Source organism: Eurytemora carolleeae, unplaced genomic scaffold, assembly GCF_000591075.1.
Source record: "Eurytemora carolleeae unplaced genomic scaffold, Eaff_2.0 scaffold1986, whole genome shotgun sequence".
Classification (NCBI taxonomy): domain Eukaryota; kingdom Metazoa; phylum Arthropoda; class Copepoda; order Calanoida; family Temoridae; genus Eurytemora; species Eurytemora carolleeae.
In genome coordinates, this window is record NW_019397874.1 from 3,279 (window position 1) to 20,641 (window position 17,363).

The 17,363-nt window shown below is 31.5% G+C and overlaps 1 protein-coding gene across 1 annotated transcript in view; it reads left to right on the forward strand.

The window, feature by feature from the left end:
- LOC111716170 (uncharacterized) overlaps nt 1–17,363 on the forward strand; it is a 21,478-nt gene continuing 4,115 nt past the window's right edge. Inside the window, exons 1-5 of the mRNA XM_023491599.1 lie at nt 1–332; nt 13,290–13,333; nt 14,286–14,381; nt 16,140–16,211; nt 16,553–16,668. Coding sequence (XP_023347367.1) covers nt 112–332; nt 13,290–13,333; nt 14,286–14,381; nt 16,140–16,211; nt 16,553–16,668 — 549 coding nt within the window. The 5' untranslated portion in view covers nt 1–111. The remainder of the gene's footprint in view (nt 333–13,289; nt 13,334–14,285; nt 14,382–16,139; nt 16,212–16,552; nt 16,669–17,363) is intronic.

The following is a 17,363-nucleotide window of genomic DNA, read 5'->3' on the forward strand; positions in this document are numbered from 1 at the left end:
ACGTCATTAAAGACTCACTCTTTGTGGATAACCCTGTATATTAGAACGTGATAAAGACATTGTTATTTTATTTCAGATCTAGACCTCGGGCTCATCTTGCACAGATCAACAATGAGTTTGGAACATGGATTTAATTATGGAACAAGATTAGGATCAGGAATAGGTTTGGGACCAGGAGAAGGGTTGGTATCAGGAGCAGGGTTGGGATCAGGAGTAGGGTTGGGATCAGGAGTAGGATTGGGATCAGGAGCAGGGTTGGGATCAGAGCAAGTGTTGGGATCGGCAGAGGGTGGAAAACTGCTTCAATCCCTAGCAGATAAATATAGTAGAAGGTAAAAATATTTTTGGAAATTATGATTTTCTTTCTCTTTGAAATCATCATTATTGGAGACCCCTTATATAACACTAAATCCCCGCAAGACGATAGGGGGGTGGACATAGCTGGGAACTATAAGAATCGTATTCTCTTTTTCAAAAATTCTTCACGATTATCTTGTTTAAGGAAAAGGCGTTGGAAGGGGGCGTTTTAAGGGGAGGAGGCTAGTTTCTTGTTTATGAGAGAGGTGGGGGGAGGGGGGGACTATTTTATGCTGAAATGGTTTTGCTTAAATACAGTGTTTCCCACAAAATGAACAATTTTAAAACAAAAAACAAGAATAATATTAAATATGCATGATATGTATTATTAGTCGTCCTATACATATCTATAAAATAAAACAAGACATTAACATATATGTAAATTAAACTTGCAATCTCTATACATGAATGTTACTTAAAGTTATATCTAAAGACCTTTTATATGTTGTCTTTTTATATAGATTAAAATATGCATGACTAATCTACCTGCGGTGGGATTAGTCCATGAACGGAAGAAAGAACAAGAAGAGTAAAGAAAAAATGTAACATATTGACATATAGGAAGATTTCTGAAAAAGAAATGAAATTTGTTACATTTTCTAAATTCTTAATAAATATTCCGAAAAAAGATTTAAAAGAAAAAAAGATTTTTGCGGAAAAAGAATTGTATTCATAAATAAGATAAACCAGAAACTTCTATTGTATAAAATAAGATAAACCAGAAACTACTATTTTATAAAATAAGATAAACCAGAAACTTCTATCGTATAAAATAAGATAAACCAGAAACTACTATTTTATAAAATAAGATAAACCAGAAACTTCTATTTTATAAAATAAGATAAACCAGAAACTACTATTTTATAAAATAAGATAAACCAGAAACTCCTATTTTATAAAATAAGATAAACCAGAAACTACTATTTTATAATATAAGATAAACCAGAAACTCCTATTTTATAAAATAACATAAACCAGAAACTCCTATTTTATAAAATAAGATAAAGCAGAAACTACTATTTTATAAAATAAGATAAACCAGAAACTACTATTTTATAAAATAAGATAAACCAGAAACCACTATTTTATAAAATAAGATAAACCAGAAACTACTATTTTATAAAATAACATAAACCAGAAACTCCTATTTTATCAAATAATATAAACCAGGAACTCCGAAGAAGTATTTAAAAAACAAAATTTAGTCTGAGCATTATATATATATTTGTTTGTATCCGAAAAACGTCAAAACGGCAGAACCTATCGGGCCCAATTTTGTATGGGACCTCACATGACCCCTGGGAAGGTTTAAGGACCATGAAAATTTCAAATACTTGCCTCCATCAAAATGCGATTTTCATAAAGTTTGAAAAACCACGTAATTTTTTTTTATAAAATTCGCAAACTCTTTTTATGTTTTTGTTTTTCAGTGTATATAGAAATAAAAGTGTTCACAATTAAAATAGAAGATGGGCGCTAAGCGCCCTGAATCGGTCCTGAAAGCCTAGTTCCAAATATTCTGTTAGTAATTTAAAACAAAATTTTCATTTAATTTCGAAATACTAATTTTACGATTGATATATTAAAAAGTGACTTATGTGACGTTTTTAACGTTTTTACTGTATCGAACGTTAAAGACGCGCATTATGGACGCACATTTAGGACGCACTATCGTGTAAAAACTAATTAGGACGCACAGAAATGTGACAATAACCAAGATTGAATTAAATTGTTAAATAAATTAAAAACTATAGAGGGCTCACATTGAGAACTCACATTTAGGACGCACTGTAGAGTATAAATTAGAGAGGGCGTACATTAAGAATGCATTTAATAATAATAATGACGTTCTGTAAAGACGCACATTGAAGATACACAATTGATAAAAACTAGAGGGTGCAAATAAAGAGCGCATTAAGTAAAAATGTTGACGCAAATTGTGGACCCACATTAACGACGCACTATCGAGTAAAAACTATTCATGACTAAAAGTGTGACAATAACCAAGATTGAATTGAATTTGTCCAGCGCTGTGTTCGAACCTAAATCATGATTAAACTAAATTCTTTCTGCGGACGGAGGAACTTATATAGAACACGCGATCCAAATAATCCTTCCTCTCCCCCCCTCCCCTCCCCTCCCACCCACTTTGTCAATAAAATCAATTCAATATTTCTCAAGCCATCTATATATATTGAAGAAGAATGTCATCGACTTTGTATATTCACTTCATGTGCGCAAGAACAGTACAATAGATGGCAAGGTAGAATTTGTACACTCTCAGTACAGCTGTATTCTTACGTCACAAGTGTCAACTCAATTTTTTTGTCCGACAAAATTATTATTAACAGTGTGGAGTGTTAATTTTAGATATAAGTACTTATCTTACAGTGAAATAAATTATTTTTATGTGTTCTTAATTTTCTATTTTTACTCTTTTTTTATCTTGGAAAACATGTCAACTAATTTGAGAAAATATTGTTTTCCTTGGTATATTTGACACTTGTGACGTCATTTATTATTTGCCCATTTCTCTGTTGCCACCTATTGTACTTGATAATCTATTTGGTACAATGTAAGTATAAACACAAACAAACTTTTAAAGTTTTATGAGATTTGTTTGACGTTTTATGAAATACAAGATATATGAGATACCCAGAAATTATGATATTTTATCCAATTTTGCTGATACCCTATTAAATCTGGGGTTAAAAGTGTTCAATTCTGATAAATCTGATATGTTTTCCGGCGGCAAAAATGTCAAAGTCCCTTATGTGCTTAAACCACAATATCGGTTTTCAAGATTAGAAACATTGATATCAAATTCCCACTTGACAAAGATGTTAACGGTACCGTTGTAAATCAGGCATTACCCTATTTGTATTTGAAATTACTTTAATACTTACAGTACAATTATTTTATTTCGCAAAAACTTCCAAATACATCAAATGAATTTGATAAACTTATCATGCTACTTTCATTGTAAATATTTAGACGAATGACGAAAAAAAATGTGTCCTGGGGTAATTTTTAATAATTATGGGAAATTTCCAAAATGCCTGTGTAGCTGGGAAATTTCCCAAATGCCTGGGTATCTGGGAAACTTCCCAAATGGCTAGGTTTTTAGGAAATTCCCCAAATATCCAGTCATTTGAGAAATTTCCAAAATCTTAAAAATAAACCACCCTCAAATACCTATAGGAATTTGAGGAATTTCCCAAATGCCTGGGTATCTGGGAAATTTTCCAAATGCCTAGGTTTTTGGGAAATTTAAAAATTGGAAATGGGAAATTTTTGGGGAAATGTAAATGCTGTCGTGTCATGGTTTTTTCATTGTACAACAAGAACAAAAAAGTTTGCTTTCAAAAGAGGTTGGTGGAGAATGAGATGTCCTATTTGATGAGAAAGGGGTCCCTCCCTGCCTTCTCAGTATTCTCAGTATTACATTTATTTACAATAGTTTACGTTAAATCTCTACATCTTTTGATGCAAGTATCAATTCTTAATTTTTCAATAGCATAGGGAAAGAAAACCAGGCAAAATATCTATCTTAATGAACTATAATGTGTGAGAAGTTTAGTCTACCTTCATTAATTTTACCCTTATTAAGTTTTCCAGGTCCAAAAATGTTTCCCCTGCGGCGCGCACCCTAATTACCTATCTATGCTTTTTTACTTCTGTGCCCCCCCCCCCTTAAGAAATTCCTAGCTACGGGCCTGGCCAATGCAGTAGCAGCAAAGAACCCAGTGGTTTACCTTCAAATGACCTCTAACAACCTAAATGAGCGATTACTTCCCTTCTTCTCCCCTCCCACACTGAAATCCCTTTACCCATTTGTCCTTCCTCTGTAAAGTGACATGAACTTGTTGGACGTTGTTTATCAATTTATTGGACCAAGGAATCTTTTCCATCGGCAGCGGATACTTNCTTCCCCTCATCAAATAGGACATCTCATTCTCCACCGTCCCATTTGATCAAAATCGAAATTTGTTGGAGGCAAATTTTTGAAATTTTGACAATCTACATAACTTTCCCTGGGGACATGTTAAGTCCCACACAAATTGGGCCCTGATCGGTTCAGCCGTTTTGAAGTTTATTGGATACAAACAAACAGACAAACAAGCAAAGTGTATAAATATATTACCTTCTCAATGTCCTTAAATACAACTTTCAACTCGGTTACACACTCTTCGCGCACACTCATTTTTTTCTTAAAAATATTATTAAGTAAAATATGTTTAAAACTTTGAATTAATTTAAAGAAGGGTAGTATTTTTTATTTTAATTAATTTTAATTTGAACAGTGCTGAATATATGATTAATAAAACAAAACGAGTCCGTGCAAGGGGCGTAGTGAAGGTTTAGTTTAGGGGGGGTGCACTTATTGCATGCGCCAGCTCGCCGATATTTTTTTTTTGTGCACCCACCTTAAAAAACCCGTATTAGGAAAACAAATTGAAGCTTAAAATCTATATTATCTATTAATATATGAAGATACCTATTACAGTCTACAGCAGTTTTTTTAAATTCGTTTTCTAGTCATATTTGTCCACTATATAGTCCCTTAAAGTAGGCCTGTGCAAGTCTATGTAATTATTATATTTCTTATTGTTATTCTTTTTAGATTGTCAGGTTTTGTGTAACCTTAAATGGTAATTGTAATACTCATGAGAAGTAATTAACATATTCATATATAAAGTTTTTTCTTTTAGAAATGATGCGCGAAGCGTCAAGAACAATTTTGGTATTTTTTCTTAATTGAAACAAATTTGATAAATGATTCACATGCTGGAGCCAAGTGAGGTGGGGGGAGAGGGGGGGCGAAATATGCCGAGGTGGATCGAAACTCGGTTTGCCCCCCCCCCCTAGTTGCGCCACTGTCGATTACACTGGAGACAGATTATTTAAAGTTTAATAAAACTAGCTGCGTCAATCATCTTGTTTTGGAGACTGAAATGGATTTTAAATGAAGCCCCGCGAAAAAAATATTGTAAATAAGTTAAGGTACAAGAAAGAATTTGAGAAATATCATAAAATGGACAAATTGCGACAATGTCGAGTAAAAGAAATCTATTGATTTAGAGCCTACCTCTGGCACTAGGTATAAAATCTAGTAGTAAAAGAGCAAAAACCTTAAAAATATTTTTTTATTAAATTATATTAGATCTATAGACTAGATTACACTGGAAACAAGTATTATTTAATTTTTCACGAAACCTAAATCTGTATTTTGTGGCGCTTTGTGAGAGAAAAGATGTACCAAAACATTGTTGATAGAAATNGGAGAGCATTTGTGTAGGGAAGGGGCACATGCATTTTTTGTTGTGCCTTCAACATTGTGCCCCCCTTTCTTGAACACGAGACGAGGTATAGTTTAAGTGAACTCAAACCTTGTTATTCTAGATTTCCATTTTCTTTTTGTGGTTCATGCATCATCCATCATGTTCGGCGTTTTTGTAAAGAAAAAAAAAACAAATTTAAACAATTTTAAAATTAGAATTGATTTTGCCTTTTTTTCTTCCAAAATTATCACATTTACAAATATAACCCCGAGAAGAACATCAGTCGTATCATTCATTCATTCAAGAAGAAAAATTTAAATTGACAAAAGTTGCAAAATTTGTCAACGAAGCACATAAATCTATGAAATCTGCAGACGACATTGAAGCAAGCTTAATAATAAAGGATGAATATTTCAGACCCATGGGAATGAAACTGGATTATGTTCTAAACACCTAGTTAAACCACCCTGTAAATATAATCAATAATTATAATAATATTGACCAATAATTTTAACTTCATTGCATCATCATTCAAAAGTATAATAAAAATTTATAATTCATTTTAGATAACGCAGCTGGGGGTCTTTTATTTTCATCCAGAGCCCCTTTTCAAATAATTATATAACGTAACAATATGATAACAAGTCCGGGTGTGATATTTGATCCATATGTTTTGATTTATTTAAATTATAAAAAATTTAATAATATAGAATATAATATGATCATGTTGATTTAATCAAAAATAAAGATAAATAAATATTCGCTATGATTCCTTGTTTCCTGTTTCGCGCATTTATTGTGCACAATATTGAATATTGCAATCATATAGCGTGCAGAAAATTTAAGAATTTGAAAAAATAATATTTATTTGCGTAAATACAGACATGCAAATTACAAATGCTTAAAATTAAAACAATAAGAATTTGGAGACATCAGGCTGATTAAACAACAACATTGAAAGCATGGACTGTGCATGCAGGAATCTCGTAAAATACTAATTTATACAAATATTTTAAATATTAATTTCAAATAACCCTCCATTTTAAAAGATACAATTATTTCCGATTTAAATCTCTTTGAACTTTTTCTATCTTGTAAAGTGATAAATTCTGCCGATTTCACTTTAAAAACAAGAGTTACTTGAAAATTACGACTTAAACATTCACTTTTTTAAAATAACCAGATTTTTGCTTGTGATAATATTTGAGGAAAGCGTGTTTCATAATCACCCGGTATCTCAGATAACAGAAAACTGTTTAAAACAGGGTGGCCCAATAAACATGAAAATATGAATAAAAATAAAAAAGTATGTACCAAAAAGGTTGACATGACGTCCAACGTATGGCATCCATATTATACAAATTACAAAAAAAGACGACATTGTCATGTTTATTTGGATACCCTGTATTTATAAGTAACAGAACTATGCTGCTATGTTTAAGTATAATGTTAATGACTAGAAAGAACAAAATAAATGTTAATAATAAAACTAATAAAGGATTAACTTGATAAATGATAATAACACTAGCTTTTAAAGGGATTTTAAGCATAAATTCAATTGATCCACTGTGCAAAGATGTCCTTTCGTGATTCACAACAGTGTCCTTGAAACCTTGATCTGATCTAAAATGTGGAAAATTTTTTCGTTTTTTTAGGTTTAATTCTGACAATTCCTATAGCTTTCAAGGGTACCATTGTGAATCAGGCTTTGCCATTTTTGTATAAAGGGTCATTTGAAATTACTGTTTCAGTCCATTTAAGCTATAAAAAGAGGTTTAGAAGATTAGAACAAGGTTTGGTATCTTGATTTTAGAGCCAGCAAGCGAGCTGCAGGTCTCTTGCGAATTCGTAGCAATCTGAAATAAGAATATTATCCGGGAAAATTAAAATAAATTCAACTAAGATTAAAGTCAGGAAAAGCACGGGGAGTAACTTTAAAATTTTCCAGCGTTATAGCTCATATTGTATCTGTGAGGTTTATGAATTTACACAATATCTTAATATTTTTATTCGGTAAAACGTTTGCTCGAAAATACCAAAGTTTAGAAGACTCCATAATATTTCCCAAAATAAAAAAAGGATTTTGTGAAAAAGAACAGCTTCGCGTAAGTTCCGAGCTAAGCTTATTTATATTTGTTGAGCTACCAATGTAATATTTTATTATTTTACCTGGAGAAAGGTCGTCTTCTAAATCGTGGGATGGTTGTGCCATTTTTCTCCTCGGCGAGGTCAAGAAAGACTCCATCTTGATCAGCTGATTCATCCTGGACAGAAACCTCAGACACGGAGGAGTCTGAATTGATAAATGAATAACATATTTTGTATTGAAAATAATTCAATTTTCTTATTTTATAGTATTTTCAACTTTTTCCTGTTTAAATATACATTTTAGATGTTTAAATATATCTTATAATATCTTAAAATATTTCTTATTTTAAAAAGTTATTCCACCTTCAATTCTGTTTCCATCAAAGCTTCTTTTTAGCTGGCCCAACACTGCTTGTCTCAAAGGTAGAGTCCTAAAAAATGTTAAAACTGAATGAATTCAATACAAACTTGAAAATATTTACTCCTTTATCGTTTTCATATATTTTTTTCAAATTATTTATATAATAGTATATAATAATTATAAAACCCAATGAAAAATTGCCAAGTTCTGGGCTAAACTATATAGTATTCAAAGATTGAACCAATTATTATTATGAGAAAGATGGTGATTAATTTCAAATAAATTTTACCTAATTTCTGAAGCATGAGGATTGTTCAAAAATTTGTAGGAATATCTCCTAAACAGATATAAATGAAAGGATGAATAGATGAATAGATGAATAGGTGAAAGGATGAATAGATGAATAGATGAATAGGTGAAAGGATTAATAAATGAACAAATGAATAGATGAATAGTAGAATAGTAGAATAGATGATAGTAGGATGAATAGATGAATAGATGAATAGATGAATAGGTGAATAGGTGAAAAGATGAATAGATGAAAAGATACACGGAAGTGTAAAGATAGTTATCTAATTTTCAGATTAAAAAATCAAATTAACTTTTTACGTGTGCAGATTTAAAAAGTTTTGGACGCCACCTACATTTTACAATTTACAGATTTCTCACATTAAAATAAAAATAGAGATTTTCTAACACACAATTTCGTAAAATTAACAGAGGAACCAGATCATTCTCTCATACTCTAATCTTTTAATCCTTGCATGAGTTTGCAACCGGATGTCGTAGATCTTTGATATTTTAAACTTTGAATTCGCTTGATTAAAAATTTTAAGTATATCCATTGTTTTCAGTTTTAGGTTGCGATTAAAAATTTGAAATATCCAATGTTTGCAGTTTCAGATTGCATAAAAGTGGGAATAAGAAAAGTAGAGCTTCAGCCTGAATTGTAATGGATTACCTGATTATAGCATCATTATTCAGCTCTTTTACAGACTCTTTAACTTCAACAACATCATTCAGCTCCTCCTCAACAACTGAAGCAGCCTCTCTACCTTCAAGTTCAACTGCTACTTTGGTAGGCTCTACAGCTTTCTCATTTTCAACAGCTTCTTCGATAGGTTCTGCAGCTTCTTTATATCCAGCTCCTTCAATGGTTGCTTTAGCAGCTTCCATAAAGTCAGCTTCCTTGGACATCATTGTTTCTTCTGAATCTTCTTTTATCGCAGCTTGAAGGACTGGGTAGGGAGTAGGGTATGTATTGTAGGGAGTACGGATATATGTATTTGAGGGAGTAGGGTATGTATTTGAGGGAGTAGGGAAGGAATTTGAGGGAGAAAAGGGATTGAAGGGAGAAGATAAGGGAGTGGTGGAGGTTGTAGGCTGGTATGTATAGATTGGGTATGTAGATTTTAAAGTGTATGGGTTCTGAAAAGTGTATGTATTGATAGGATTGATAGGATGGGTAGGATGGGTAGGATGGGTAGGATTGATAGGATGGGTAGGATGGGTAGGATGGATAGGACGGGAAGGATGGGTAGGGAGAATGTTGAAAAGTTTGTACTTATACCGTAGAATTGGTTTTATTTCATTTCCTATAAATTCATTAATTTCATAAACAATCTTCATTCATAACTATTAACCATAATCAAAGTATACTTTCAAATAACTTTGTCAACTATTGCACATCAGCTCCTTTTTTTATATAATAAACTAAATTTTTTATGTAAAAAATAAAAAATAAAATTAATAAAATCCTGTAGATTGAATATAGTCTGTGTTGATAACATTTTCAAACTCTGATACTCCCTTATCTCTCTGCAATAAAAAACGTATCTATAAAATACAGAAAACTCAAAACTTGAACTTGACTAAAATTTAAACTTTTTTAATGTCTGCTTATTTAGACAATTTTCATTTAAATTAACTGCCGTCATAATCTTGAATTTTTACCTCTTCCTCTTGATATGAGGCATTGTCATTGTACAACAAGTACTGTACATCTGACTGAATAGCTGTTGGCGCCAAAACTGGATTTGAAGCCGGTTCTTGGTTTTCAAAAGAAAGCTGCGCAATTTCAGCTGATTTTACATTATCAATTTCCTGAATAATGCCAACAGATTCTTTTTCAGCTATTTCTATATTTTTTGGTGCTTCTACAAGGGCAGCTATTTCTATATTTTCTGGTGCTTCTACAAGGGCAGCTATTTCTAAAAGATTCCCAGTCTCGTTAGAATCTTTGAGATTATCTTCCTGATCTTTTGATTCTTCAAAATCATTTATTTGAGGAGCTTCAACATGATCAACAAGATCAATTGCCTTTTCAAGATCATCAGACATTTCAGGGACATCTTCATATTTTGCCTGTTCATCAGTGCTTAGGTCGTTCTGAAGAATTCTCCCTTCTCGACCTTCCAGCTTTCGATTAGCAGCAAGAAGGGCTGGAGATGGTTCAGGGGTAGAAGGATATGGAAGAGATGGTGCAGGAGTAGAAGGATTAGGAGGAGAGGGAGAAGGGGTAGAAGTATAATTAGGAGAAGTTGAAGGGGTAGAAGTAGAAGGAGGAGAGGGAGAAGGGGTAGAAGTATAATTAGGAGAAGTTGAAGGGGTAGAAGGAGAAGGAGGAGAGATGGAATGTGAAGGAGAAGAAGATGAGGTCGGACTACCAGATTTAGCTCTAAAATATTAATATTTTGATCAGTTCTTTAAACAAAAAATATCTCTTTTCTGTTATATTATTTATTTTTTATTCTTTCACACGAACACTTATTAAATTTTTACTCTCGGCTTATCATTTCCTTTTGTGCTTTTTTTTCCGTTGCTTATCACTTTTTCAATATTACCTTACTAGCTCCCCCCCCCCCCTTTCCCATACCATTACCCCTCAGTGCTCCAGAATTAAAATGCTTTGTTTCCAAGTTTTTATATTCATTGATAAACAAACGCAAGTTTTCCGCCATTATTCTCGCCTGACCATTGTCTTGTATATTTGATATTAAAAACTATGACAACAGCAATTCATACAATTATTAAATTTAACCGAGAATCCGTAGCTTAAGAAAAATTAATCGAATTATGTCAGATCTATTCATTGGCTCAGTTATTTACAAAAATAACAGTTTTCAATTAAAAAATGTCAATTGTTTGAGTTCATTTGATTAAATTTTTTACGATACCTGTCTCTTTAGCGTTAAAGTCGTTTTCCGGCAAACACTTTTTCTTACAAATTCCATAATACATAATACATGAACTTAACACATTTTACAATATGCATTACACACTACACACACATTACACACTACACACACAAGGGGGGGTCCAAAAATCGTATACTAGGACAGACCCCACACACCCCACACTACAAACACATTACACATTTTAAAATATGCATTACACACTACACACACATTACACATTTTACAATATGCATTTATACACACTACACACGCATTACACATTTTACAATATGCATTACACAGTACACACATTACACATTTTACAATATGTATTTATACACACTTCACACAAATTACAAATTTCACTACAACATTACACACTACACAGTACACACACATTACGCATTTGGCAACAACATTGCACACTACACACACATTACACATTTCACTACAACATTACACACTACACACACATTACACATTTCACAACAACATTACACACTAAAAACACATTACATTTCACTACAACATTACACACTACACACACATTACACATTTCACTACAACAAGTCACTTTTGTAGGGAAACCGCAATTGAAAAAAATTAGTTTTTAAAATCATAAACATTAATGCTCAATCAGAAAAGCTTTTTAAGGGTACAGTTGTGAATCGGGAATTGCCATCTTTACATGGAGGGTCACTTAAAATTGCGCTTACAGTCCCTTTAAACGTTATAATTTTACTCATAATAGATACTGTCTACTCACTAAATATGACAAATTCATTATAATTCTATTTAAAATGAAGACTCAAAAAGTCTCAAAATGTTTTTAACCTTGGTAAAAATATTGGTTTTCAAATCTGCATTTTAAAAAGTTACAAACACAAAAACAAGATACACAAAAATTATTTATCTTTTCACCTGACTCTGAATTGCATTCTGTAGAAGGAATTGGCCGGGAGAGCAACATAAATATTTCCAATAGTGTCCCCTAAACATTTTGAAAAATAAAAAAAGCAAAGATTTAACTTTTTTTACCTATTTTTATTTCGATTTTAAATGTTTAATTTTATTTTTTTTTCCTCACCATTAGGGTCAGATTTAATGTCTGTGAAGGACTTTTCAACCTAAAAATATGTATTTAATGTTTTATGACAGAAGCTTACTCTGGATTTTCAGAAAATGCAAAAATGTTTAAATAAACACTGAAAAATAAATACGGTTTCAATTTACATGAACAATCCTAGAATTGAATATAATGTACATAAACAACTTTAAAATTGAATATAATGTACATAAACAATCCTAAAATGGAATATAATGTACATAAACAACTTTAAAATTAATTGTAATGTAAATAAACAAGACAACCCTAATTGGGATGAATACAATGTACATAAACAACCTTTAATTAAAATATTACATAGGCAATCCTAAAATAGAATATAATGTACAATTATACATAATCAATTCTAAATTTGAAGAACGGACTAAATGTACATTAAAACGCCGTAAACGGACTACAATCTATACAATAAAACAAAACATTCGTATATATATATGTTGCGTATATCCGGCCAGACGGCTGGACCGATTGGGCTGAAATTTTTTGTGGACACTTATGGGTGTTCGGGTGGTGTTACAGGCTTTTTACTGCATACTGTCATGTTTCGTGGGACACCCTGTATTAAATTAATCCACATAAGATACTTGATCCCAATATTAACAACACAACAATTCTAACTTTATATTATATTGTAAGGTTGAAAATAATATAAAACACATATTAAAATCAATTTTATAACCTGTTCATGTTGATATTTCAGCGACAAACTATGATATGACGAATTGTTTCAATTCGTTTCTATAATTCGCTAAAATTTGCAAACTGGATTTTTTTCTTCTTCAAATCTTACATCAAAAGCGGTTAAATTATAATTTATAATTATAAAACCATATCAAATAATGTTTTTTGCATAATTACACATGAATAAAAAGTAACTAAAAAATGATGTTAATTTTCAGGCAAAATAATCTTCACGGAGCTAGCAGCAGTTCACATTATAAAGGTTTCCGGGGGATTCATCAAAATGATTTTTAAAAAAATCGAAATTACAATTAAAAGAATAACGATCCAACTTTCGAATCGGTTTGGTTCGTTTTGGCGTATTTCTTCTATAAAAGTGATCAAGGTGATGATATTAAATAAAATAAAATAAATTTAGTATTGATAAAAATCTGCAGAGTCATGGTGCTCCCGGGAATACAGGATAGAAAATTATTATTAACAGTGTGGAGTGTTAATTTTAGATATAAGTACTTATCTTACAGTGAAATAAATTAATTTTATGTGTTCTTAATTTTCTATTACCTCACCACGGAAATGCCTCAAAAAAAACAGACTCATAAAACATAGCACACCGGTCAAGGGGGGGCTAAACGTCTGAAAGTGTACAGGAGATTACCATTTCATTTACATGGGACTCTATGCATATAATTAATAAATCATACTGTTTTAATTAGTCTTAAACAACTATTAAATGACTATGAGTAAATTTTTATGTTGTTTTATATTTAATCAACAGAGTGTACTGATCAACTGTTATTAAGCCTGCGACAGGTCACAGGAGAGACATGACTCAGGGGATGAGTTGAGAGAGTACACACAAACTCCGTCACACTTTTAATGAGTAACGCACAAATAGATTATAATTTGGTTTGGAAATCAATTCTTATTTGGGCTATATAATTTATAACTAGATTTTAGAAACTTATGAAATAATTTCTTTTATATGGGACTAGAGGGAGGGGGGTGCAAATTTGCACCCCTCTTTCAGAAGAAAAGGGGGTGCACCTGCACCCTTGCACCCCCCCTGGCTACGGGCCTCTGTACAACATTCCAAAGTCACCCCGGTCTACACATTGATTCAAAAATTTCATAACTAAAGGATCATTGTTGGATTTTAGCCGATGCAAAAAAATATCAACTTTTCTTTGCTTTTGAACCTCTTGATCCTGAAGGGTATACAGGAGGAGGAGGAGGAGAAGATGGTCCTGGTCCTGATCCTGTTCTCTGGTTTCCTGGGGGAGCTGCAGATTGCGGAGCAGCAGCAGGAGGTAAATTAATTAATCAAAGAGATTGTTTATCATGAACAAAGATATTTAATGTAGAAGTGCGTACAGCGTTTTTAAGAAATATCTATTTATCTATCTATCTATCATCCAACTGAATAGATAGATAGTTATTTCAAAAACCTCTAAAATGTGGGATCCTGTATGTACAGATTATCTCATAAGGCTGAGCGTCAGAATATGTGTTTATATGTGTACATATATTTATAAATTATTTCTCTAATTAACATTGTAGAAGATATCCTCGTTTTTCTACCTTGAAATGTTCCCACAATTTCTCTCTATTGTTTCTGCAGCAAGAAATCCGCAAGTCACTTTTATAGAGAAACATCAATTAAAAGTAACAACTATTTTGAAATTAATAAATAACGACGACGAAAATGTATCAAATTCTATACAGAAACAATAAATTAGATGGTTAGGAACATATTTCTCATGAGAAATTTGTCAATAAATCAATGTTAGAATCAATTATTTCTTTTTCATCACTATATTGAATTACTTAATCTTTACTAAATTATTGTTCGCAGATTTCTATAAATTCTTCAAATGTCGTCTTTTCAATAAAAATTCTAAAAAATCTACAAAAAATGTGTGTGAACCATGACAGATTACAGAAACTAATAACTGAATAAGATTACTTATTTTCGATGATAAGAGTTAATTTTTATTTTCTCAACCTGTTCCTAAACATCTAATTAGTTTACTGTAGAACTTTTATTTCATTTTATGTCGCCACTATTTAATAATTTTAAAAGAAATCGATTCTCAAAGCGTAACCACCCAAATGGATGATTTTGAAAGTCGACTTTGCGCTCAAATAAATCCTAAAAAATTTCTCCACAATACTACATTCTCAGTTCAACTACCATACATTGCCGGTGACTTCCTGTAAGGATACCCTTGTGAATTAATGTCATTTTTTTTATTAAGAGTCTCTTTATACGCCTGTATAGTCCCTTTGAATATAAAATGTCAAATCTTTTTCGCACCAGCAACAAATAAACTCTAGCAAAGTATTTATTTAAGAAAAAACTTTAAAGAAAACATTGAAAAAATCAAAACTCATTCAGTAATTGACGATTAAAAAAACAGATATCAATATTTAGGGAAGATTTTAACATTTTTTCACAACGTGTTGATATATAAATATGGATATCAACGGCTGAATATACCCTTTTATCCGTTTTTTTGGTATTTTAAAAATTGTTTTATTTAATTAAGACAAAAAAACTAGTTTTTTATTACTCTGACAAGTATATTTATACTTATAAACAAAAAAGGTTTTTTGTTTATAATTGGCTTAATTTTCATGGGATCTTTACGAATTTAACGTTTCTGGAATCAAAATAGATATTCTGTTAACCATTTTGATTTATTTCCAAGGGATTTTTACGAATTTAACGTTTCTGAAATCTAAATGGACATTTTGTTAACCATCTTGATTTATTTTGATGAAATTTATTTGGAAGCATATACTAGTGATTTGATTTACACACAAAATGAAAATAGGAATAAGTTAAATCATTGTTGATAATATATCAAAGAAAACTTAAAAACAGGTGCAAGGTGACTTTGAACTTTTTTATTGAAAAATGTCTCAATAGTTTTGCCCTTACCTAAATTCAAATTTTTAAATTTACAAGTTAAATACAAAGATTAAAATTGATTTCTTTATTGAGTCAATAAATTGTTAATTGATTGCTAAAATATTCGTATTTCATTAATTGATTTAATCTCTAGGTGGAGGTGGAATGAGTACATTTAGTTTGATCGCTCTTCTTCTCACTGTATTCAATATAATTGATCTACTAGGTAAATATTAAAGGAACTGTATACTTTATTCAATATAATTGATCTACTAGGTAAATATTAAAGGGACTGTATACTGTATTCAATATAATTGATCTACTAGGTAAATATTAAAGGGACTGTATACTGTATTCAATATAATTGATCTACTAGGTAAATATTAAAGGGACTGTATACTGTATTCAATATAATTGGTCTACTAGGATAATATTAAAGGGACTGTATACAATAAGATAGGCAACATATTAAAGGAATTTTTCACTGTGTTAGAAAGGATCAATCTCTGACAACATCTTCTAAAATTTGGAAAAAAGGTTTTTTTCTTGAAACTATTTTTATTATAGTGAGCAATGCCAACAACAACAACAACCGCAACAACATCAACGATAACACCAACAACCAAAATCTTAACAGTAATACTGAGAGTAATACAAACCCAGGACAATCATCAGCTAATCAGGTGCAGACACTTATAGACACTATACACTAGACTCTAGACACTATACACTGGATACTAGATACTAGACACTAGACACTAGATACTATACACTAGACACTATACACTGGATACTAGATACTAGACACTAGACACTAGACACTAGACACTAGACACTAGACACTAGACACTATACACTTGATACTAGATACTAGACACTAGACACTAGACACTATACACTGGATACTAGACACTAGACACTATACACTATACACTATACACTGGATACTAGATACTAGACACTAGACACTTAGACACTAGACACTAGACACTAGACACTAGACACTAGACACTAGACACTAGACACTAGATACAAGAAACTAGACACTTGACACTAGACACTTGACACTAGACACTAGACACTAGACACTAGACACTAGACACTAGACACTAGACACTAGACACTAGATTCTAGACACTAGACACTAGACACCATACACTAGATACTAGATACTAGACACTAGACACTTAGATACTAGACACTAGAAATAAAAATTCCTGGAAATCTGTATGGAAAACTTTGTGAAAAATGAAACATTAAAGAAAATGATAACTAAATAAGATTAATAAGTTTCGAGGATAAGATTTAATTTTTATTTTCTGAACCTGTTCCTCCACCACTTTTGTACGGTCGTATTTGAAAAAATTAAAAAAAACCT